This window comes from Eretmochelys imbricata, chromosome 11 (genome assembly GCF_965152235.1).
Source record: "Eretmochelys imbricata isolate rEreImb1 chromosome 11, rEreImb1.hap1, whole genome shotgun sequence".
Classification (NCBI taxonomy): domain Eukaryota; kingdom Metazoa; phylum Chordata; order Testudines; family Cheloniidae; genus Eretmochelys; species Eretmochelys imbricata.
Genome location: NC_135582.1, coordinates 51973281 through 51999073, shown reverse-complemented (window position 1 = coordinate 51999073; position 25793 = coordinate 51973281). Strand labels below are relative to the sequence as shown.

The 25793-nt window shown below is 39.4% G+C and overlaps 1 protein-coding gene across 1 annotated transcript in view; it reads right to left on the bottom strand.

The window, feature by feature from the left end:
• Nucleotides 1-23356: 23356 nt before the first annotated feature.
• Nucleotides 23357-25793, bottom strand: part of WDR75 (WD repeat domain 75) — a 38633-nt gene continuing 36196 nt past the window's right edge. Inside the window, exon 21 of the mRNA XM_077829399.1 lies at nt 23357-23640. Within this exon, the coding sequence (XP_077685525.1) occupies nt 23433-23640 (208 nt within the window). The 3' untranslated portion in view covers nt 23357-23432. The remainder of the gene's footprint in view (nt 23641-25793) is intronic.

Below are 25793 nucleotides of genomic sequence, written 5' to 3'. Positions count from 1 at the left end.
CTCTGCAAATCAGACTGCCTTGCACCTCAGAGTCCCATGCAGCTGTGTACACCCACTGTACCAATATATGAAGGATTCTAAATTGGTATAATTTATACCCTGAGGAACCAGGAAGAGATGTAAGTAAAAGTAGCCTCCATCCTAAAGGAGCATAAGAGAATCTAATTGAGAACAAGGGATCATGAGAAGTTAAACTCGCATATTATATCCCTGGATTTGACCTTCTGTCTCCCAAAACACATATGACTTTTCTGTCAAGATGGCTATGTAATTTATTGGGTTGCAGGAGTTGTGCTTTCCTTCCCACTTGTATAAATGCATTTTTAAATGGAAGGAAGTCTTTCTGCTAAATCAGCCAACCTGGGGGTGGGAAGGAAATCCTATTCCTGTGTATGCTAGTGCTGGAGATTCCTGCACTAATGTTAAGATTATACTAACCCTCTCTCTGCTCTCCAATACCCAGAAAACAGTTGTCTGTGTCGCTAGTCACTGAATGCCCTTTTATAAACGGAATCCAAAACACATTTCAAATTTCCACAGATCCACTTTTAAAGGAATCTGGTCACATCTTTCCCGTCAAGTCCTTCTAAGTTGACAAATCTAATATTGTTTTAGCTAACATTTGTCAATGAGTGTAGGACAGGGAATTAAGGAAATTCAAGACAGAAGATCTTACAGAATGCGACACACATTCCTTACGTTTTTGGTCCAGGAGATTTATATTTCTTTATCCTTTCCTTGTTTTCCTTTCTCTAAAGTAAAAGCCATCTAGACTGAAAGCGCACTTTGAGATAGCCAAGAAATGCTACTGCTAAACGTGATCAAGTTTTGGTGGCAGGACATGGTGTTTCAGTTGCTGGAGCTGCTTTATGTAATTTTTTTCTCTATTTGGTTTTCCCACTCTGAGATCTTTCTGCAGCAGCAAAAGTCTTTTGGGGAGTATATTCCAGTCAACATTGCAAAGACTGTAGCAACAATTATTCTCCCCCACATTTTATCTACTGGATGATTCACTCCTTTCCAGGATATTTTTTTTCATAAAAAGATAGCACAAAAGGATAGTAGAAAAGTTGAAAAACATTTTTTAAAATTGGAAATGATCACATTACTACAATAAAGGCAGTTTGTTACTCAATGCCTGTTCTATTTTTGTGGTTAGTAAGAATGTGTGTTCACTGGGAAGACTATGAGGATTTCTAAGCATGCCAGATGCCATTACATAACTGATTCAAGCTGCAGTATATTTGGTCTGTCAGCTCTTTCTTCTGTGTATGCTCTATTAGCAACTTAGAGGGGAAAAACACTGGAACTTGTGACTAGTTGAATGATCGGACATGTTGATTCGGAGATAACATTTAAGGAGAAAAAAATGGCACGTCAGTCATATGATTTTGGTTTTGAGCACATGCTCATAGGATAAGAACAGAAGTTCACTAGGTTTTTCAGGTGCAGTTTTTACAAAATAGTTTACATGGCAAAATATAACATGAAACCAAAATCATGTTCAAGGAACCAAAAAATGCAAAGTAATTCTTTTAATTAGGTCTTCTGCTTCCAGGCTTTGTGCATTCATTAATGTTATGGTGCCTGTGAAGTCAGCAATTTAAGTAGCTGTCAGTAATTGTGGATCCTGCTGTGAATCTTCATTCATGGGATTTATCTGTCCCTAAAATAGACCAATTTTTAAATGATTAAATATAAATGAGTATACACGTAGAATTTTAGAAAGTACAATCAACAAAAATCAGACATTCTCCACATATCATTATTTATCTTGCATACTAAGTGTTTAGCACTCAGGACATTTCTTTTGTTTCCTAAATGGGAGCTGAGCTAAGATCTTTTGAAAATATGGCCCCTTAGCAGTGACCAGCTGGCGGAGCTGAGTTCCAGAAATACAGCATTGATAACAAACTATGTGTAAACTAACATTTAATCCCGTTTACTAGTTACTGTAGGTTGGTTTCCTTAGATTTTTGCACATTCAAATCTGCATTCCACTTACTGATTCCATTTCTTTCATGTAGCTATGAATCTGGATTGTTCAAATTATAGCCAAGAAAATAGTCAAGGGAAATAAATTCTTTGCTATGAAGTGGTGACCTTCATCATATTTAAGAAGTTTTTTAAGGATCTCAGTCCAATGTATGAACTGCAATCTCAGTAGAAGTAACTCACAAATAATGGCTAATTTACTTTTAGTGTTTTGGCTGTAATGAGAATGTGTATATGAAAGTTAAGGTAAATATAAGAATCTCCCAGTAATTCTACTGTAGTAAGATGTTTTTAAAATGGCTGACTTAAAACCTTGAATAGCCCACCCAGAACATGTTTTCTATTTTAAATGAGTGATCCTACTCAGTGTGGCAGTATGTACTGTTGACACAGCTTGACAAACTGGAAATTCAGCAAAATCTGCTTATTCAGTGATATTAGACCTTCCCAGACTGACCAGTGTAACACTAGTAAATGAACCATCAGGGAAGGATATGGTAAGAAGTACTTGCTTTGTACTACAGAATATACCATTTGATTTTTAAAATTGTCTTAATGGTTTTAATTATTTAACAAATGTGTCAAATATGAAAAAAAGTATTTTTTTCTTTTAAAATTTTGCTACTGAACAAATCTATGGCCTGTGGGTATTTCTATTCCTTTTGAAATAATATCATTTTGTGTCATTATACATAATCCTGGGGTACCATTATCAATAATAGGTGCTGTATTTTCTCCCCAACTACTCTACTACCTCCACATTGTGCCTACATACCTATTACATATGTTATTGTTTTGGACTTGTCATGTACCTCCAAAGTGCATATACAATAACATTGTTAATAAAAATATACTAACACCTTCATTGTACATATCACTAGATTCATGGAAGTTAGAGATGAAAATGACCTATTTATATCCATTTCCCTCCCTGTGATGGCCTTGTTCCCCACAGTACATCTTCTCATGTTTTGTCCAGTCTAATTTTAAAAGTTCTAAGGGAGGGGGCATCCAATTTTCCACAGCCTAATACATCTTGCTATCAAGAAAGTTTTTCCTAATAGTCAAGCTAAATTTTCCCTTTCTTACTTTAATTCCATTACTCCTAGCTGTATAAGTGTACTGCACTAAATTCTTTTTTTCCTTCCTTATTGTAGTAAAAGATTACATGGACCAGATGAAGTGAGCTGTAGCTCACGAAAGTTTATGCTCAAATAAATTTGTTAGTCTCGAAGGTGCCACAAGTACTCCTTTTCTTTTTGTGAATACAGACTAACACGGCTGCTACTCTGAAAAATGGACCAGATGGTTTGACATAGATCAAACGGACAAATATTACCAGCTTAGAAATATTTGACAGGTGTTATATTCCTCTTAAGCTGTTGCTTAGGCAACTTGTTGCTTTGTGACTTCAGGGAGCCAGGAAACCTGCTTAATTTAGCCCCAGAAACAGACAAACCTTGTTAAGTCATCTTGTCTATACCCCTGCCAGTGGAGGTTTGTTCTCTACAATTTATCTGAGAGTATGTTGTGCAGTCTATGTTTAAAAGACTCATGTACTCAAGTTTCCATTAAATACCTTTTTAAATAGAGGTGGTAAATAACATGGATAAACACCATCATGTCTTCACAGCCTATAACTGCAAATCAAAAATATTTTTTTCTATGTAAACACTGTCGACCTTCTTGCTTTGTTACCTGCTTCTGGCTTGTAATTTGTTTACTTTTGAAGCCATAAATACTAGTAGAGCCAAACTGCATTCCATTTACTACGTCTGTTGTTTAAAAGCCCCAGTTTCTGCCCCATCAGCCTCCTATGGATGTAGAAGACAATATATTCATTGGAACTTCTGCTGCAGCAGGATGAGGTAATAGCAGGCCTCAAAGAACTCCAGAGAAGTGGATGTGTCTCATTCCCACTCCCTGTCCAAGCACCCCCACCTAAAACTGTGGAGCCATAAACACACAAATTTCATGAGGAAGAGCTCTGATGTGGTAAAATGAAAATACTTTGTTGGCTCAACCCAATCTTTCCATCTGACAGAATTTTGGCCAATAGAGTATGTTTGCCATCCCTTTCAAATTAATCTGAGCCAAAAAATAGAGGGAATAATATGGCCCAAAGTCTTATGTTTCTGTGTAATATATCAATGGGAATACATATTTCTTTTCATGCAATGTTCTCCTGATAACACGTCCACGCCTTTTTAAAATTCCTAGCTTATTTTTGAGTTTCCTCACTGTTTTGCAATATCCTAATTTTTCTTTTTTAGATATTTGCTTTAATGCTGTGTTAAATTTTATGGTGCATATTTATAACATGCATTGGATTTCTAATTCCTTTGATAGTTTATATGACCAGCTAGGCAATTCAGGTTTAACCAAGCTCTTACAAAAACAGTGGCAGACTGGGTTGATTTACAGAGTAACTACTTTCTGTTCAGTGTGATATTACTAATTAACATGTTTGTAGTCAAATTCAGTTTTGAAATAGATTTAGGACAAATTAAACGCATCTTTCTACTTCTATTTTTTAAAATAATTATTTAAATCCTACTGAATTTAACAAAAATGCTACCTTTTTACACAGCTTTATGACATCCTATAGAATTTAATAGAAAATTATGTCTTGCTATAAAATTCTATATTATTTTTCAAAAACAAACAACCCCCCCCAAATTTATGAAAAGATTAATTTCTAAAGGTTTTTAGAATAATTTCTATAGAATTCCGTTGGTTTCACCCCAGCTAAATTCTGTAGGTCTTCTAGATGGGGCTTTTCAGCTTACAAATTTTACCAAGTTAAAAGAAAATGTCAATTAAAATGATTCTTTTAATGAAGTGTTAAGAAAATTCATCTGTGTATACCAGTTACCCTGTTGTTCCCTTCCCGCCAAAATTCCCCAAGGTAGGGGGTAGCTGGTGCCATTTTATTTCCCTAACAACAAGCCTACGTAAATAGGAAATGCACAAACACACTTAAACAACAACAACAAAACCTTACCATTCCTAACACGATTTGGGCGGCGGGGGGGGATGTTTACCATGAGTATTAATCAATACAGACATATCATATTACTTCTAAGTTCTGGCCATAGAACAATTATGTGAGGAAAATTTAAATAATACTTCTCAGATATTGCCTATATTTGACTCCAGAGTCATTTTACTTCTCTCAAAAACTTTTTCATTTCCTTAGGATTATTACATATGTCATTTCTAGGATTATCAGTTAAAGAATTTTAGGCCTGGTATTTGTTTCCAGAAAATTTACTTAAGAATTATAGATCTCTTCCTGTTAAGTGCTGTTTTCTGGCTACAGTGAAAGGACAGGAAACACTGGATATGATTTAATGAGGCCACAACTTTATTATTACATGTCTGGGACTACCCAGCAAATAAAAGCGTACAGTGCTGGTAACTTCATGATCATTTCAATATCTACCCAGGGGCTTCTGCCACCCCCACCCTCTCTTTTCCATTCTGGTGCCCAGCCAACGCACTCCTGGGACCTTACCAACCTCCCCCTCAAACGAGGGTTAAGGAGGGCTATAAGAAAGAGGGGGGTTGGCTCCCTGCCGTGCCAGTCATAGAAGTACAAACTGTCCCCCCTGCCCCGCATTCCGCTTCTCTAAGAAACACCTCCTTGAAGTCTTTTACCAAGCCATTTATCTGGTCACTGTGTCCCTTCCCTATGGAGTACTTGCACTGGACATCTGCCCCACACTTCCCTAATGAATTGTGACATCATCACCTAACTGCATTCCCTACTCACCATATCAAAGCCTCCCCTGAACCTGCTGTGGGGAAGGCGAACTCCCCCCTTGCCCCCGACACATACACACACATACTCCACCTTGGCTAGGGTGACCAGATGTCCCGATTTTATAGGGACAGTCCCAATATTTGGGGCTGTCTTATATAGGCGCCTATTACCCCCCACCCCGTCCCAATTTTTCACACTTCCTGTCTAGTCACCCTAACCTTGGCCAATCTGGTGGTGAGGGAAAAATTCCTTCCCAGCCCCTCTACTAAGAAGAGGCTAGCATGATGACCACTGCAGGTCCTGACCAGGTCTGGTATTGTGCCACTTCCAAGGAGGGTGGATGCTGATCTGCCTGGTCTGGGGAAAAGGGGCTTCTCTTGCTAGGCTTGCCCCTTATTAACTCCCCAGCCCTTCTGGTCCCTGAGAGATGAGTCAGCATTGCCATACTGACTAACTCAACATTTGCAGCAGCTTCTGTTCCTCTCTCTCACTCCCCCTCCGTAAAGCACTATACCCCTTCCCCCGGCACGCCAGACAACATGTCCTCCACCCCCACTTAAGGTGTGGTCATTTCTCTCATCATATCTGCCTACGCTCCTATCTGATTATGTTTCCAGCCTGTTGATATCTTGTTGATTGTTTTCTAAATTGCCTTCTTCAGAATTCATTCCTAATTCACCTATCCCTTTATATTCTGCCTGACTAAATTCTCTTAGGAAGTGCGTAACATTATCCAATTTGTCATAAATTATTGTATAATGTTGCTGTGCACCATCCGTTGTGGGTGAAGTGATCCCTACCTGTATATAGTATAGCCAACACTCCATTTGTAAAGTTTTGGGATATTTCTAGTCAAAGGTCATTACAATACTGCGAATTACTATGTAACCCTTCTGCCAGTCAGAGTTGGCAGCAACAAGGGCCGGGTTCAGTATCTAGGGGCTCTTTTTCAGCAGTAAAACACAAAATCACCTTAAGCCCCCACCCCGTGACCTGGGACAAATACACACCACTCCATAGCATCTGCAGAGTTCACCTCCCACCCTGGGTGGAGGTGGGGGGCAGGTTCTTACTCGCTCTGCTGCTCAGGCACTGACTTGCTGCCCCTCTATGTGGGGCTCTGCTCTGGCACCTCCACCAGCCACCCTGCTGGCTGCTCATCACACCTCTCCACCTGCTGCGCCAAGATGTCTTCAGGGCCCCCCAACACAGCTCTCAGTGATTTTTGATGTTAGTGTGGGAGCTATCGGGCAGTCTCTTGCATCAGAGACACAGTCCCAAAGCAGGTCTAATATTTAGATCTAGGTATCAGCTCTCCAGTACGTAACAAGACTCTCAATTGAGTCTAACTTAGCTCTATTACTATGCAGTGGAGAGAGGAAGGGTTGATAGTGTCTAGGGGCCTTAGGCAAGGCCCACACCACCAGGTACAAAGACCTGTCCCTACCCTTTCTCCACTGACTGGGCATTGGAACCCATGTCCCCTGCCTAGTGAGTGCCATTTAGTTGAGGGTAAGTCCCCCAATTGGGGAATGCCAAGTACAGTTCTGCTGCCCTTGATTCACACAACAAGGATAACCACCCTTTATTACTCCTTCCCCAATAATAAGGAGACTGGGAATCCCACACCAGCCAAAAGTGACCTTTTAGGCAAGCAAGCCCATCATGTTGAGCACTGAGGCAGGGTGGGTATGCCCATGCAAATGAGATCAGCTCCTGAAGTCCTTTTCCACAGCTCACCACTAGATGTAAGGGAAGAGCTCATTCAGACTCCTCTTACAACTATAATACAAAAGACCACAAACTTCTAATAACGCATTTCAGTTTCCTTTGATAAGGCGGAATATGTTAGTCTTTCTAAATAAATGTAATTAGTAAAAATAGGAACTGTGGGCTAGACTTAGATTGTGAGCTCTTTGGGGCAGGGATCACCTTTTTATCTTATTTGGATAGCGCCTTACTCACTGGTGTCCTGGTCCATGACTAGGGCTGCTAGGTATTATGATAATATAAATAATAATAATATTTTTCCATTGCTCTGTGGCTTCTTTAACCATTTACACCAGTGCACAGTGAATGCAGAGTAGGTGCATATCAATATCATTCTGATTTGGCACCATTTTACACTCACTGTGCATTGGTGTAAATGAGTGCAAAAGGTGCAGGGCAATGGAGAATCAGGCTCATTCTCTGCTACATTCCAGTGATCAGAAAATTGTTTTTCTTGCTTTTCATTTTAAAGTTTTCTGGTTCTGCTGTTTTCTCTTTTGTTTTTTGCAAATGCCCTTTAACCATTTCCTCTATCTCTGAAACAGCCTTCCACTGAGACATTTTGCATGCAGCCTGGAGGAGTAAGCTATTAGTGAGCATATGCAGAGAAATTCTTGATTAATAAGCAGTTCAGCTATACCCTATGTTCAAAATATATTTCCCTTCTCTTCCTGGTTCAGTGACATTCCTACAGTTTTGCAAAAATTGCAGCTATAGTTAGTCTCAAAAGCACTTTTTACTTTAGGGCCTCAAACTTTTTGCACACAAGAGGGCCACAGATTTTAAAACTGTTCCTCTAAGGACCTTGCCTCCATTTTCTGATCTGGTCTCAGAAGCAGTGGTGCTTGTGAATGAGCTCTGCCTTTGCACAATAAACTAGTTACAATGGATTTATTTTACTTTGGATTCATATATGTTTTGCTGTTGCTGTAGCAAAGTTTTGTTTAGGGCACTTGATACTTTACAACAAAATTCTAAACGGGCCTGAGATATACAAATAGCAGAAAAGACTTCCTTCAGCCCTTCCCCACTCAGTAATAAATCGTTTTAGTAACAATGCATTATTCAGAGCCCAATCAGTCCTGAACTTACACCAAACTGATTCACTGGAAGTCTGTTTTATGTCATTTTGAAGACCTATGATTTAATCAGTGTGGCCTGCTAGCTGCATCTGAACCACTTGATTATATTCTGCAAGCCATGTGGACTTCTTTCCCCTTCACTTTTCAAGCTACCAAGTAGATTCCACACAGGAACAGAAAGATTAACAGCCACTGGCGTAGACATGTAGCCCAGCAAGCATAAGATCCAAGGCTGCCAACAGGCTCTACAGTCCAGAAATAACATACTGTAGCAAATCAGGGAGGGAGTGCTGTACAAAATTTCCATTCACAGCACACTGGATAGTTATCCCAACCCCATCCTTCTTTTTCCACAATGCTGAATGGGAAAGGGCTCTTTTAATACGGGCAATTCCATTTCTTAAAAAGCTTTTTGGTACCAACATTGTGTGCTTTTCTTGCATTTGCTTGTAGATTTTACAATCCTATACCCCACTGCACTCTATGATTTTGAAGTGACTTTGGGAAACAGAGAAGCTTTCAATCTCTATTATTTTAAATGGAAAAAGAGAGAAAGGAAACCAGCAAAAATTGGGACTTTTTTTATCTTGGCAATTTTGATCACAGCAATTATTTTGGCTCCAAGCCTGGCACAACATATACTGCAGGAGAAGACCAACCCATTCCTTAACTGGGTTCTTTAATTCCCAAATAAAATTAAGCTATTGATGGCATTTAGTTTTAAACTAGGACTGTGAAAAATTCAAATTGAAAAAAAAAATCAAAAAACCAGGAGAAACTTTCCTGCCTTTGAATTTCAATGGGAAGCACCTCTGAAATTCTCACAAACATACCTCTCAAATGTAACCTTTTCACTCAAACATCCTACTCCCAATTCTACTGGCTTTACACAAAAATTTGGTATTCTCTCATTTTTAGTAGCAAAATGATTTACATGACAAAGAAACATGAAACTGAGGTTGTAGAAAGTGTTCTTTAAGAATTTACTCCTATAGCATTTTAAATTTCCTGCAAGAATAACTATTTTTGACCCTCATTCTTGAGGTTTGTCATATGCTACATACCGTATTGGGTCTTTGGCAGGCTGAGTGATATGCACACAAATCTTGGAGAAGATTCAGGCTGAATCAGGATTGTTTCCCCCTCCTCCACAAGTCCCACTTACCTTCAATTTTTTGTTGGAGCATGTGCCCTGCACTCCCTCCTCACCTGATGGCTCCTCCCTCAATCTTCCTGGGGTGGAGCTGGGGAGGAAACAGCCAGCAGAATGGCTGCTCCACCCTCCATAGGAAATGTTCTCAATGGAACTGGAGGTCTGCAGCCATTTAGCAGTTTGGGAATTAAGAAATGCTCTTCTAATCCCACTGCTGCTCTTAATAAATGCATTAACCTGAGTTTGGGGCCTGGGCAGCCCAGCCTGCAGCAAGGTAATGGAAGAGATTTCCAAGTTAGTATGGAAAAAATCAGTTAGGAAATCTAGTCCCTCCCCCTGCTAATCCAGAATTGTTCTCTCCAACAAAGCATTAATATTACAACTACAGTCAGGAAAAAAAATATTTTAAAAATGGAACCTTGTTGCTTCCTTCAGCTGCTGCTTACTGTGCATTACCTCTTGCTCACATCTGAAAAGCTGACTACCAAAACCAAGTTTTCTTACTTTATTAATTGCTTGTTGTGGTCAACTCCTTCACATAGCCAATGCAAACAGGGGAGGAGAAAGCTGTATTTTGACTGTTTCATGCACTGTTAACCAAACTGCCAGCTGAGTTCCAATTCCAAAATCTTTATTGCTGGCAATGATATCGCAAGCAGACAGAACACAGCTTTAATTTTCAGAGAGCAATAGATATTGCTCAGATTTGCTAAGAAAGCCATTAACAGAAAATAAACAGGAAGCACTTGGCAGTCATTTTGCTGACAACATCACAGTTCTGTTAGCCCTTTTGGGGTTTTAAGATAGTTTCTAGAAGCAGATTCTAATGACTTTTGTGCACAAATGTAAAGAGAAAACATGGACATAAATATTTTGGGGACAAACACTGTAATTAGTAAATTTGTCAGGAGGAACAGGAAAAGCTATTAAAAGCAAGGAACAGGAAATACTGGTTAAATACATAATTGTGAATAAAAGTTAATTTTAGGCAGGTTTTATTTTCCATCAATTAGCAGTAAACCAAATTGTCATATCTGTCAAAAGAGTTACTAAAAAGTTCACAAAATCGCCTGTAGCTTCATTTTAATCTTAAGAAAACAAAAACCAAAAAGCACTAATGAGGACTAGAAAAAAACCCATATAGAGCTCAGAACTTTGTACTTCCTCTGCTCAAGGTGAAAGCTAAGCACAAGGAGGGATTCTGTGCTCTCTGAAATTCTAGCTGCTCAGGTAATGTGAAAAGGGCACATTACAAAAACTATGTCACTGTTATAACCTAAACAAAATATCTATTTCAAAAATTTTCAAATGACCAGCTTTACAAGCATGTCAATTTGAAAATGTAAAAATCTCTTAGCTAAGAGCAGTTTATTATATATTGCTTCTGTTTTGTTTAGTTACTCAATCCTTTGTATTTATTAAGAAGCTAGTCAAGTGGCAGGAGAAGCCAAGTTTTCATTTGTGCAATTTATTGTTCGGTTTGGGGGAGAAATGAAAACTCTTGTGGTCTCCAGAGGAGCTTTTTAAAATCACAATCCAAATCTGCGGTCTCATGTATGCAATCAGGAATATAAAATAAAAAAAAATCTTCAGACATTTGTTTGCATTGCAATTTAAGATGCTGCATAAAATGTTAGAAATTGATAGTCCATTTTATGGTACATATTTGACCTAAAGTAATTAAAGATTTACTGCTCTTTCGAAACAAAGTAAAAGCTAAGGGAAATATGAGAAAGTCATAAAAATAACTTATTTACTTTTTTTTCCTGGACCACCTCTCCTCTTCTGCCCTGGAACTATTCTCCTCTCCCCTAGAAATTAGACAAGTTTTATGGCTACGTCTGTTCCTGCTAGATAAGGCTAATTCCTGGCAACACACTATATGTATAAAGGTCAACAGAAAATGGAGGTCAGGGCTCCACTGGCAATACTTTTTATAAAACAATCCTTAATTCTTGGATGGGTTTCATTTAAGAATTTGAGAAAAGGTCAAAAGGCTACCCCACTATTAACCACTGTGACACAAGGAGAGAAGTTATGTATCATTCAAACAGAAAGTATTTTCTATCAATATATTTTACATTGCAACGTAGTAAGGGGAATCCTTATTTATTATATTAAAAAGATGATTTTCTCCTGAGCATAAAAAGGGCTTTGAAAACATTTCCATTGTTATTGTTGCAGTGGAAGAGAGAGATTGATAATGCACACATTCCCAGAGCTACAAGGGCCTCTCTTTGGACTACATGCTGTGCAGTGTGTATCGTCATGTAACAAAAAGAATAAGTTTAGTGAATGGATCCAAAATATTAAGAAAAACAATCTTAAGGCAACCAATATATACAGTAGCAAATTTTGCCAAGCCAGTTATACCAGACAGAAAATTGTTTTCAGGTTTGTTTTTAGACTTTGGTACACATCCAGACAACAAATAGAAAATTAACTTCTTTGTGATTAGAGTATGAATGTGAGATGTTAACACTATTGAAGTTAATGGGAGTTTTGTCATCAAATTTAATAGGGCCAGGATTTCACACTGAAGTCTTAACAGTAATGCAAAATTAATCAGTGCTGTACACTGAGAAATCTTAATCAGATGGTTCAAAGATACCCTGCTTTTGTGGGAAGCTACTCTCTCTTTTTCTCTGTTAATACATTGGTTAAAGCTCTGAGCTATGCAGAAATGTGACTTACATGCCTTTTGCAAGAACTAGAGGTGAGTAACTCTAGTGTCTTGGCTAAATTCCAATTTACATAATTACAATCTGCCTACCTAAATCCCCACTACAATTTCAACTAGGTACAATACTATACATCTTTTTTCCTTCTAATATGCAGTGTTGCTGAAGACAGCTAAACAACCACTATGTTCCATCCCAGAAATGACTACATTTCAGTAGGTGAAGCAATTTTTGTATGCAGGTGTACATATACTGTGCAGAAGTTTGAAAAAAAAAATCATAAAATTTAGTTGGGGATTGGTCCTGCTTTGAGCAGGGGGTTGGACTAGATGACCTCCTGAGGTCCCTTCCAGCCCTGATATTCTATGATATATCTGCCATCACTGGACAAACTCCAATCCCATTGACAAACTCACAAGATCATAAGAAGAAAAGGAGTACTTGTGGCACCTTAGAGACTAACAAACTTATTTGAGCATAAGCTTTCGTGAGCTACAGCTCACTTCATCGAGCTGTAGCTCACAAAAGCTTATGCTCAAATAAATTTGTTAGTCTCTAAGGTGCCACAAGTCCTCCTTTTCTTTTTGCTAATACAGACTAACATGGCAGCTACTCTGAAAGATTGTAAGTACTCCTGTAACTGAAATTCTTCTCACAGCACTGCTAGGTACTCAGTACTTTTGAAGATCAGACCACTTATTTAACCATCTAACTCCAGATTTAGTAGCTTAACTTTAGGCACCCAGTTTTCAAAACCTTGGCCTAAAGTTACAGGAAACACACATTTTGAAAGGTTACATCATTGAAATTACATCATTTCAAGTAGCTCCCTCTTTTATTCATTGTTAATAATCATTTTGACTGTTACTCAGGTTTTAAAAGGCAAATCACATGTTTGGGTGTTGGCTGATTGAGATATATGAAGAGAGGGACTCCAGTGCAAAATAGCCAAATGATTGGCAGTCTGATATATACAATGCATAGTGCATCAAATATGAAGATCTAGAAGACAGAGAAAACATCTTGAGACATAAATTATGTCTCTTTCTTTCTCTTATGTAATATTTTAACTTTTTTCCCCAAGTCAAAAAAAACTAAAACACATTGGGGGGAAAGATAAAAGAAAAAGAGCTATTACAATATAGTCACTGCTATTTAATAATAGTTACAATTTACCCTCTTTGAAAGGTAAACAAATAGCAAAGTCTCTGGTAGGAAGGATTAGTAATCACGAAGTACAAGATTCTATTGGGAAAAAAATGTACATTAGACCCTGATGTTGCAGTTAAGCTGAGTGTAGGGAAATTCTCAATGGGGCTTTGCATAGGCACAGAGTCCACCTGCACAGAGCTGACTGTAGAATCGGAACCTCAGTCTATGGCAGGCCTGGAATGCTTGTCATATATGGAATGTGTTTGATATTTGTCAACCATTTATTATGCAGTTGGTGCTGGATAGTTCTGGTTCTCTGGAGTGAACATTGATTCAGTGAGGCCTCAAGACTGAGAATGTCTGTATAAGAAATCCATGTTCCATAAAACCTGATGTGTTGTCCCTGGAGAGAAACTGTCCCTGGTTTACATTTAGAACCAAACATGGCTCATCTATTTAAATCTTGTGATGTGAGATTATCTTAATTTCTTTTAGATCACCAAATGCCTCTGTGTAAATGTGGAATCCACCAAGGGCTGACAGGGCTTGTAAAAGTAACCACCAGACTAGGGACAATGGAAAGTAGTTATCCTTAACATTTGTATTCTGACCACACAATGGATATGGTAAGGAGGGGAGAAGCTTGTGTTTGTGGGGTGGAAAATCCCCAAATGTAGGTCAAAGAAACCAAGGTGTAGATGCTAGGCTTTAAAAACCAGCAGATGGATGGGTTAGTGGAAGACTCCGAGAGCCACATAGGAAGTTTGGGGCAGGAGAGAGGAAAAGACTGCATGCTTTCAAAGCACAGGTACCTGGTTTAGCTGAGGACCAACCAAAGGCAAAACAAGAAGACCTGGGAGAAGAAAGAAAGAACGGCTCCATTATTAGGAAATCAAGCCATGAGTGGCAGGAGAAGGACCCTAGACTCCCTGAGAGGACATTGATCCTGGCCCAGAGAATGCTTGGGACTGGTGAGGAAACTAAGGCAGGGAAATGCATGTAGGTTATTATTATTTTTGGATAGATCTGTGTATTTCTCATGCAATTACAAAAAGAGCAATGGTGTTTTAGAATCCTGTGCAAAGTCTCTCTCTGTGTGTTATGTATTACACCTATCATGTGCCTTTGAAGAGTAAACCAGTGGATCCAGAATGCCTACATGACTGGAGTCCTGGGAGATGGTGTGGTTAAGCTTTTGGGGAATTTCAGGGGTAAGCACTGATAACAGGAACCTGCCAGTTGGACTGTGAGGTTGCAGCACTCAGAAGGGGGTGCTAAGTAAAGGATTTGCACCCCAAAAATGTGCCTAGGTACCCCAAGACAGGGGCAGTGCCTGGACTCGGTTCAGACTCTAGAGGGTTAAAGAACATGGATTCTCTCACAGCAGTCTGATGAATGGCCAAGAGGGAGCGTTCAACTAGACCTGTCACAAACGCCTTCCTTGTTTCTTTCAATTATTTCTTTGTCCCATACCTAATAGTTTCAAGACTTGATATATGTACTTTCAGTTCTATGTACATGTCCAGGATAAATGTTGCTTATATCTAATCGTTTTATTTATAATTCAGTCTTGCCTTTATCCTACAACAATGTAACTGTAATGCCTGTAGCGGATGAACATTGAGTCTTATCAAGTGACAGGGGTCTTACCTTGATCCATACCATGTGCCTGGGGACAGGAAATAAAAATCAGTCTCCCATCTGTGTTCTTCTGTGGCGCTCGTATTACAAATACAAAAAGAAAAATAAAACATTTCCAAATTCTTTAGAAAAAAGAACCAGAGTTCAGGAAACACTTTGAATTCCTGTCTGCTACAGTTTTGTGTTCTCATAATTTTAATACTTTTAAAGAAAACATGATCAAGAAAGGTAGATAGGTACAAAGTTTGGTCAATAACACCTATAGATTTTCCAAGAAGTAATTAATTTTCTGCTTAAACAGAACAGACAAGACTACAACGGTACTTCTTTCTCCATCACTCCCGTGAATTCAGGATAGCGTACATAGAGAACATATTTCAAAACAAAGATTAGAAAGTGGAATTCCAGTTGTGCTGTACTTTCTAGGAGAAAACCTCTAATATTGTGTTCTAAACCTACCTTATTTTTGGCAATGATTACACCACAACTAAGGGGGGCAGAATTTGTCTGGGCTTACCCAAAGAAGGGCAGCTCTGCTTTGTGGTTCGGAGGGTTGGGGGTTGGAGAGGAAGGAGGTCAGAAACTTCTGTGAAAGGTGCTCAGGGGTCAGCTTTGCAGCAATGACCCACCCCCTACCCCCCAGGAATGTGCATAAATGTACGAAACTAGGGTGGGGCAAGTCTCTCTGTCCATGCAGCGTGGTAGGCCATATGTCGCAACTTATTTTGTAAGATTGGGCGGATATTCAGTGCAGGTACTCCATAGGGAGGGCAGCCAGTGACCAGATAAATGGCCTGGTAAAGGACTTAAAAGGAGGTATTGGATAAAGGAACAGAATGGGGGAGGGGGTTCGGGGACTCCTATGATTGGTACAGCAGGGAGCCAACACCCCCCATTCTCATAGCCTTCCTTAACCTTCTTACAAGGCTGGTGGATGGTAAGGTCCAAGCCATGGGTCGGCTCGGGGACCTGGATGGAAACAAAGGAGGGCTGGTGGAAGCCATGGAGAATTGATTTGAATAAGCATAGATTTGCCTGCACTGTATACTTTATCTGGCGGGTAGTCCTAGATATCTATATAATAAAGTTGGGGTCTGATTAAAACCCATTAACAAGTTTTCTGTTCTTTTTGTGGTGTACCCAGACAATAGAAAGCATATAAATCTTAAGGCCTCTCCGATTCAGGTGGCGTAATAGTACAAAAAGTGTGATCATATCTTTCTGAATGACTCTTACCTGTGACTTTTTCAGATGAAATACTCTGAGTCAATAAAAGCATTTTGCTCCAGTATGTAGCTGCCAATTAGCCATTATTTCATTTTTAAATCACTTCATAACTGAGAAATTTTTAAAAATTTCCATAAATGTTGATATTTTTTCTCTAAGTTCTAAAACTAGAATTTATTAACATGCTGCTGTGCCAACAGCACCTACAATAATAGGCCCTGATCCAGCAAAGAACTTAAGAGCACATATAACATTATGCATGTGAGTAGTCCTATTCAACTCACATGCCTAAATATTGGTACGATATTGGAGCCTGATGCTGGCTAAATTATTAAAATACAAAAAACACTGGGTGAGACAGAATATTTATTGTAAACTACAGTGTGTTGCAAAGAAAAGAAAGGAAAAAAACTACGAAGATTTTTCTGCAAAGAATTTTCTTCACAACCAACATCAAGGAAAATTATAAAATTTGTGTGTGTGTGTAGGAACTGCCTATACACATACTCACCATCATATATGTTGTCACTGTCTCCAAGTGATAAATTCCATTTATTTTACGTCTTTGATACTCACATCACCTACACTCTGTTCACTAATCCTTTTTTGGTGGAATTGTTTACATTCCAAGCCCCTGAGCAGCTTTCAAACAGCCATCCTTTTCTACTTAAAATCTACCATTTTTTTCCTTTTTACCCAAAATGAAGACTCCCCCCCTACCCCCCGAAACCTAAACTAAGGTTCAGGACATGCAATATTCAGTCCTAGATCAAGGATAATTTTAAGATCAGCTGTCTTATGAGCCACCAGGGTTAGAAGAACAAGCCACAGTCTTTGGAGAGTTGAGATTTCCCCTCTTCTAATGTTATAAAACTTGTGAATCTGTCCCTGGGAGTTTGTAACTAGCAGGACTTAAAATTACCTTATTATATAGACAAGCTAGTTTATATACCTTCTGGAGGTTTTAAAAGTGTTCTTTTTTCCCCAGTCACCCTGCGTATAGCCAAGGCTACAGGAATACAGCACATAAGACAGGTATAAACAAACAAACATAAAAACTCTAAAAGTGCCTAAAATAACTTTTCAAAATGTGGTGTAAACAAAGCCCATTCTTCTGCCTTTGTACCTATCACGAAACTCCATCTGTAGCTATATATTATTTCCATAGTAAGAAGACTACCTCAAGTGGGGGAAGAAAAAAACCAAACAAAACAGCACCGCAGAGCCAAACAAACTTCCTAAATAACCAAACAAAATAAGAAAAACATACATGGGATACATAAAATCTGAGATAGCGTTACATATGCCACCAGTTTAAGAGGAGCTGCATAATTCCCTTGGTGCCAAGTATGGTCAACCCACCCCAAGTTTTCTGAATAATTAAAAATAATAAACTATGGTAAACAGCACCTTTCATTTCAAAGTATGCTTAAGGAAATGTGAATAATTTCCTTTGAAACTGGAATCATCTTGTCCATCATGCACTTCCTTTTGGGCATTCATTGTCAGTTTGAGTAAGTAAGTTACATAAACTCAAGGCTAAATTCTTCTCACAAACCATGTTTTCAAGGCTGTTGTACCCTCTATACATGTGAATACTCACTTCCCTAAATTTACGGAGTAGAAAATATTTTAGAAATGGTGCTGTTGTCTTTCTTAAAAATAGTATCTAGAACCATGTATTGTCCTATAGAGAGCAGATTAGTACTTAAGGGATCTATCAGGTGACTGACAGAGAACTTGGATCTCAGTCAGCATCTGTGGACATTTCATACTAACACCTGATGAATTTACTAAAAAGCTATGGACTCAAAGTTTTCACTTCAATAAGGAGGACTATGTAAAATCCACTATTTTTTTTTGCTTCTCAGGTACACACCTGAATGAAAAGAAAGTTTGTTTTCTGTCTCCATCTGCTGGTAGGAGGTCATATTATAAATATAACTGTTGGGATTGATCTAAAGATACTAGTTAGTTTTTCCATTACAATGAATGCCTGCCAATATTGGTGAAAATAAATTAAAGCAAGAATGGACATAGTTTAGCTTTTAGCAACAAACTTTTTTTTGCATTGGTGGTATTTAGTTTGTCCACACATTTATCATATTATGTGACACTGTGTGCCAACTTCATTGCAGTCACTTCATGTATTAGATTTGAGGGGGTTAAATAGTTGCTTATATTTGGTGCTATTTTGTCCAGAAATCCTACAATTGCACATAATAGTTTGTTTTTGAAACTTCTGCTACATGAGAATTATAAAGTTGTGAAGAATGTAAGGGGAGGAACTTAATGATAATATATCAGGCTCATCACTGCCTTCATGGATCATGTAAGGGCAGGCTCATAGCTTGAATGCAATACTAAATGCAGTAGTGTGGAGTTAGACTCTGGGTGAGGGAATAACCACTGATCTCTTCCTGGAACTTGGTCATGTTTAGAGAGACACAGTAGGAACACAGGAAACTGGGTAATGCTTTACAGTGAATAGTATGATATTGGCCCTTGAATAGGGTTGCCAACTTTCCAATTTCTGGTCACTGGACACCCCTGCTCCACTCCCTCCCACAAGGACCCACCCCCTCCATTCACTCCTCCCCTCCATCCTGTGTCCAGGCCAGGGACCACCGCACTCTCCCCTCCCCACCCCACCAGTTACCTGAAGGGGGAAGTATCCTTCCGCTGCACCTGCTTCCCTTCCCCCCCCCACCAGCATGTTCAGCCCATCCCAAGCAGCTGGGCCTGGGTTAGGGGTAGCCTCCTGCCACCACCTCCCACAGCCAAGCTGTCTCTCAGGCAGCCCAGGCACTCTCGGACCCATTTCTGACTCACTCAGACTCTGACCCTAAGCTGCCGGGCCTGGGCAGGGAGCGGAATGGACAGGATCACCCACTTCTCACACCAGCCACTCCACTCGGGGTCGGCGTGAGAGCCCACCAGCTTCCCAGCCACTGTGGCGGCTGCCTGCGAAAGAGCACGAGCCTGGCTGTGGGGGAGGGGCGGGGGGGGGAAGGTGGTGGTGGATAGAGCCCCTCTCCCTGCCCTAGCAGGCGAATCTGGGGCACTTGCCCCCACATGCCCCCCCAGATCCTGTAGGTGGCAACTGGACTTTTGGTGTCTAGTGTTTCTGACTGGACACTGTCAGGTGTCCTTTTTGATTGGACACCTGGCAACCCTACCCTTGAACAGCTACTGAGCCTGTATTCCTCGCTGATAAAATGGTGAAAGAATGAGGAGTACATGTGGCACCTTAGAGACTAACATTTGAGCATAAGCTTTTGTGGGCTAAAGCTCACTTCAACAGATGCATGCAGTGGAAAATACAGTAGGAATGAATATACAAACAAACAAACAAAAACACACACACACAGAACATGAAAAAAATTGGGGTTACCATACCAACTTTAATGAGAGTAACTGATTAAGGTGGGCTATTATCAGCAGGAGAAAAAAAACTTTTGTATTGATAATCAGAATGGCCCATTTCAAACAGTTGACAAGAAGTGTGAGTAACAGTAGGGGGAAAATTAGCATGGGGAAATAGTTTTTAGGTTGTGTCATGACTCATCCACTCCCAGTCTCTATTCAAGCCTAATTTAATGGCGTCCAGTTTGCAAATTAATTCCAGTTCTGCGGTTTCTCATCGGAGTCTGTTTTTGAAGTTTTTTTGTTGAATAATTGTGACTTTTAGGTCTGTAATTGAGTGTCCAGGGAGGTTGAAATGTTCTCCGACTGGTTTTTGAATGTTATAATTCTTGACGTCTGACTTGTGTCCATTTATTCTTTCGCAGAGACTGTCTGGTTTGGCCAATGTACATGGCAGAGGGGCATTGCTGGCGCATGATGGCATATATCACATTGGTAAATGTGGAGGTGAACGAGCCTGTGATAGCGTGGCTGATGTGATTAGGTCCTATGATGGTGTCGCTTGAATAGATATGTGGACAGAGTTGGCAACGGGCTTTGTTGCAAGGATAGGTTCCTGGGTTAGTGGTTCTGGTGTGTGGTTGCTGGTGAGTATTTCCTTCAGGTTGGGGGGCTGTCTGTAAGCAAGGTCTGGCCTGTCACCCAAGATCTGGGAGAGCGAGGGATCGTCCTTCAGGATAGGTTGTAGATCCTTGATGATGCACTGGAGAGGTTTTAACTGATGGCTGAAGGTGACAGCTAGTGGCGTTTTGTTACTTTCTTTGTTGGGTCTGTCCTGTAGTAGGTGACTTCTGGGTACTTTTCTGGCTCTGTCAAACTTTCTTCACTTCAGCAGGGGGGTACTGCAGTTGTAAGAACACTTGACAGAGATCTTGTAGGCGTTTGTCTCTGAGGGGTTGGAGCAAATGCAGTTGTATCTTAGAGCTTGGCTGTAGACAATGGATTGTGTGGTGTGGTCTGGATGAAAGCTTGAGGCATTTAGGTAATTATAGCGGTCAGTAGGTTTCTGGTATAGGGTGGTGTTTATGTGACCATCGCTTATTAGCACTGTAGTATCCAGGAAGTGGATCTCTTGTGTGGACTTGTCCAGGTTGAGGTTGATGGTGGGATGGAAGTTGTTGAAATCATGGTGGAATTCCTCAAGGGCTTCTTTTCCAGATGATGAAGATGTCATCAATGTAGCGCAAGTACAGTAGGGGCATTAGGGGACGAAAGATGAGGATGTGTTGTTCTAAGTCAGCCATAAAAATATTGGCATACTGTGGGGCCATGCTGGTACCCATAGCAATGTTGTTCTTCAGAGACAAAGAAGCTAGAATTCCTTAGGCTACTGAATACCATATGGTTGACACCCTCTCCCCCAGAATAGCCATTCAGCAAATCCTTTCAGTATATACCATCATATGCTGTTTTAGTTACAGAACTGTTAAACAATGATGACATCGCAATTCCACCGATATCAAACTATTTATTGAAAAAACACACATAGTAAATAAGCTTGATGGGCAATTAAACCAGACCGACCGTATTATATTTCTCAACAATTGTTCTTTCCTTCAACTCTTGGGCAGTTTCTCAAGTACAATAAGAATGAAGTGTCCTGTTAACTGTTTATCTGTAGTCCTTCTGTAGCATTACAGTACATACATTTTCTATTATGTGTGCGCAAAACTTTAATACACAAGAACTTCCACTCTATTTGTAACAATAGAGCAGAATAAACGATACCCTAAAAAAGCCATACCAAAGTATTGTGTGTTCTCTTCATTTTCTTACACAAAGATGGCAGAAAAGAGGAAGTCTCCAACATGCTGGTTCAGTCTTCCCATCTGTATGGAAGAGGGCTGGATGCTGCCTTGGCCACTGTCACCCTGCATGATGCTCTGGATACTTCTGGAACCCTCTGGAATTCCATTAGAGCTCCACATAGAAGATTTTTCCTTGACACTTTTATACATTGGACAGATCAGCAAAAAGTGCTGAGCAATTTTTTTCCCACTGATTATTTCAGAAGGCAAAGTTACCTCATTGCTTGATTTATGCTGATAAAGCTACTTAAGCACCATACTCTAGATAATCTTTGAGCATTTGTGGTTCCTGCTTTGAACTGTTCAAGGCTAAATTAACAGATCTGAGTGATTGATAAATTGCTAATAAAATTCAAAAGTCAACACAATAAATTCCCTATAAAACAAGAACAGCTGTGTTTTAGTGAAATGGTGGAAGTGATATGCCCAGCCAAATGGTTCTGGAGACCTTTGTTTAGCGTTCAAGAAAGGAAGCTTTTCAAAGAACCTTCCTACACCCTACATTGAAATAATTAAGGGCATGTTTATATTGGTGGGGGAGGAGGGATGAGGAAGCTAACACTGATTTTAACACTGGTGTTAAACAGTGGAAGTTGGGGGCTGAGCAACAAAATGCCCATTATGTAAGTGGTTAAAAAGATTTGCCTGTACAGTTAAAGCTGTTATATTATTCTTTGCTTCATTTATGTACCAGAAGCCCATTAAAGGGTTCATTGTCCTTCCAGAACAGATGCTGTGTTTCTTTTCAAGTGGAGTGAAGTTCAGTCAATTGGAAATTTTAACATGTTACATTAGAAAGTATTGATGCACAAATACTTTCAACATCTGAAGCACCTGACATCCAAAGATCTCTCAGTGCTCAACAAATGTCAGTGAGGTATTTCAAACCTGTGAAGTATTAGGCTGCATTCACCCATGCTTGCAAAGGGAAGTGGTGGTGATGGGACAGGTAAGCTGCTATTTTTGGGGGATTAGGGCAGTCAGGGTTTGCACTGAACTCCCAGAGATTCTGCCTGTGGAGTGGCTGGCTGAGACTTCTGCTAAACTAGTAACCTCCTTCTCCCACCCTGTTGTATTTTGTCCATCTGCCACATCCTGTCCACCACCCAGATTGTATGTTCTCTGCAACTGGAACGATCTTCTATGTTACTTGCCTTTACAGAGCCTATCACAATGGGACCCTGATCCTCAACTGGGGTTTCCAGGATCTACAATATAAATAGCAGCAGCTGCTATAAAGTGAGGTTGAGAGTCTATAGAAATCCTAGTTGGAAAAGCTGCCTGTCCCTTCATGATCAATACTTTTGGGCCCTCTGTAGGCCACCCACAACAGAGCAGTGGTTCTGGAATCCTTTCAGAGACTTTCTTGTGCCTTAGATATTTGTGGGCACCAGCCAATAAAATGCAGAACTGAATCAAGCATCTACATTTTACAGATTGGAGAATAAATGGACAGAGGTTAACAGTTGTTTGAGGTAACAGTACATCTGAGACAGAGCTGGGGACAGAACCCTGACCCTGTGCTTTAGTGCCAAAACCAGCCTTCCTTTCTTAACGAAAATTAGAATTGCAAAATACTTGCTTTGAAATAATACCTTTTACATTAAATATTAGAATCCAATAAAAAATCATAAGACAAAGGCTTGGAAGAGAGCTTTTTGATAGAACACAGTATTTAATCCATTAATATTTAAGTTCATAAGAATATATAAAATGCAACATGTCTTGTTTCTAGAGAGCAGCTACCCAACTGTAGTCCATTCTTCTTATCTTTCGCAGTTGTTTTTCCTGAGATTTAGACAGTTTAGTTTGGGTAATTTCACCCAAAAACTCTGTAGGATTTATATCTTGTTCCATCTCCGTAAGCTCTAAATCCTCATCTGATTCATCCTCTGCTTTTTCACTGTCCATTTCAACTTCATCAACCGCTTCTCTGGCACTTTAAAGTAGGGGGACAGAGGAAAAGAGACTATCAGCATATTCTACCACAGGAAGGAATGAGAATATAGTTTCGATACTAAATCGTGATATGGAGTTAAATTGTCTGTGCAGGTGAATTTTATATACATTATATAACTTATTTATGTAGCACTGCAAGGTACTTTACTTACAAGGAAAAGATGTGCCCCAAAGAATTTACAATTTAAACAGATTACTCTCAGCATATGTAGCACGTATATACACAAACACACTACAAATATCTATAATAAGGCCTAATATTTGGGTCTGATCCAATGTCCTTTGAAGTCGATAGAAAAATTCCCATTGGTTTTAATGGGCACTAGAACAATCCCTTAAACTGAACAGCTCAACTGCATGCATCACACACACCTTTGCCCACCTCACCCACTCTCCACCCACTAATCCATTTCTCCTGGATTATAACAATCCAAACCCTTGAACACTTTCAAATACCTGCCATTTTATTTGAAATGAAACATATCTTTGACAATTTTATTTCTCCATATTATGTTAGTAATAAGGTACTGGATAGAATATATTCAGTCTTGCATCAGTAATAGGTATAATCTCATGATTTTACAGGACCAGAAATGCATGTTTTATACCATTGGAAGAATGGGTTTTCCAACCTCCCTACAGGCCACGATGTTGTCTTTAAGGCTTGGAGAATGCAGAGATATCAGACCTTAAAGTGCTGACATTTCTAAGTATAGAAAAAGCATTACAGTAACTTTTCAGAGAAACTTTAAAAAGTTATTGGTTATAGTGTCCTCTCTCCCGCTCACACTCCCTCAGTCTTGTGCAGAAGACCAAATTATATTAAGGTAGAATGGGTTTCAAAAAAGAGTCCCAATAAAAAAGGTTTAAAATAGTTACCTACAGAATATGTGCTGCTGCATGTTGTCTGAAAGTGTAACTGGAACTTGTCTGAGATGACCTGTATAACTCTCTGCTTGCGAGTAACATGGGTGTCCTATACTCATCACTGAATTAAGAAATCTTTACTGCACCCCCTATATATGTACACACAAACTTTATGCATAAGCAAGTTATATACCATTGACAGGCAGATGTGGATACTGACATCAAGATAAAGTGCATAAATATTTGCATGTATATGTATTTATACAATTTTTACATATTTGAATGTCACTGTCTTTTTAGAGTCCAATCCTACAAGTTCTTACACTCATGTGTAACTTTACTTATTTGGCTAGACCCAGTAATCATGATAGGATTTCAGGTGAGTAATGTTACATATGTGTAAGTATTTATAGGATAAGCTGTTAGAATTTCTGCACATACAGTCTAACCAGGATGACTGACAAACCCTCCTAATGTAGATACAGCTTATACCAGCTAAAAAGTGTTGTTGCCTGTATAGCTTAAGGTGATTTAGTGAGCGAAGCAAGTTCTACTGGCAAAAGCACTTTTATTCTGCTTTTGTATGCATCCGATGAAGTGAGCTGTAGCTCACGAAAGCTCATGCTCAAATAAATTGGTCAGTCTCTAAGGTGCCACAAGTACTCCTTTTCTTTTTGCGAATACAGACTAACACGGCTGTTACTCTGAAACCTTTTATTCTGCTATAACTGCATCTACATGCCAGCTTTTGCTGGTACAGAAAGGTTACAAAAAAACAAAACAGAAAACATAACCCCTCTCGTACCAGCAAAGGTTTCTAGTGTCTGGTGTATGTCTTTGCAAGTGTTTGTGAAATGCCTACTGCACAGGGTACCCAATCCTGGTTTGAGCTCATTGGTACTACCGCAATATGAACAATAATTAAAAACAAACAAACAAACCAACCATGTTTCTCTGGAGATCTAATTCATTGTTTGGTACACACTTATGTATGAAAGGTTTTCAAGAATAGGGTGTCTAATGGTTAATCTTAGCATGCTAAGTATTTCACTGGCTTCAGTGTACTTAGCATACTAATAAATCTACTACAAAATTACTATCATAGGCCACCAATCTGTATGGATAATTTTTTTTTAATTAAACAAGAACATACATTTATCTCGCAAAGGAGTAATCTTCATAAATGAAGACACCTCAGACATACCAAACTGTTGCATATTACCGCTAAACCAGTTAATCCTGTTAACTTGCTATGCAATGCTATCA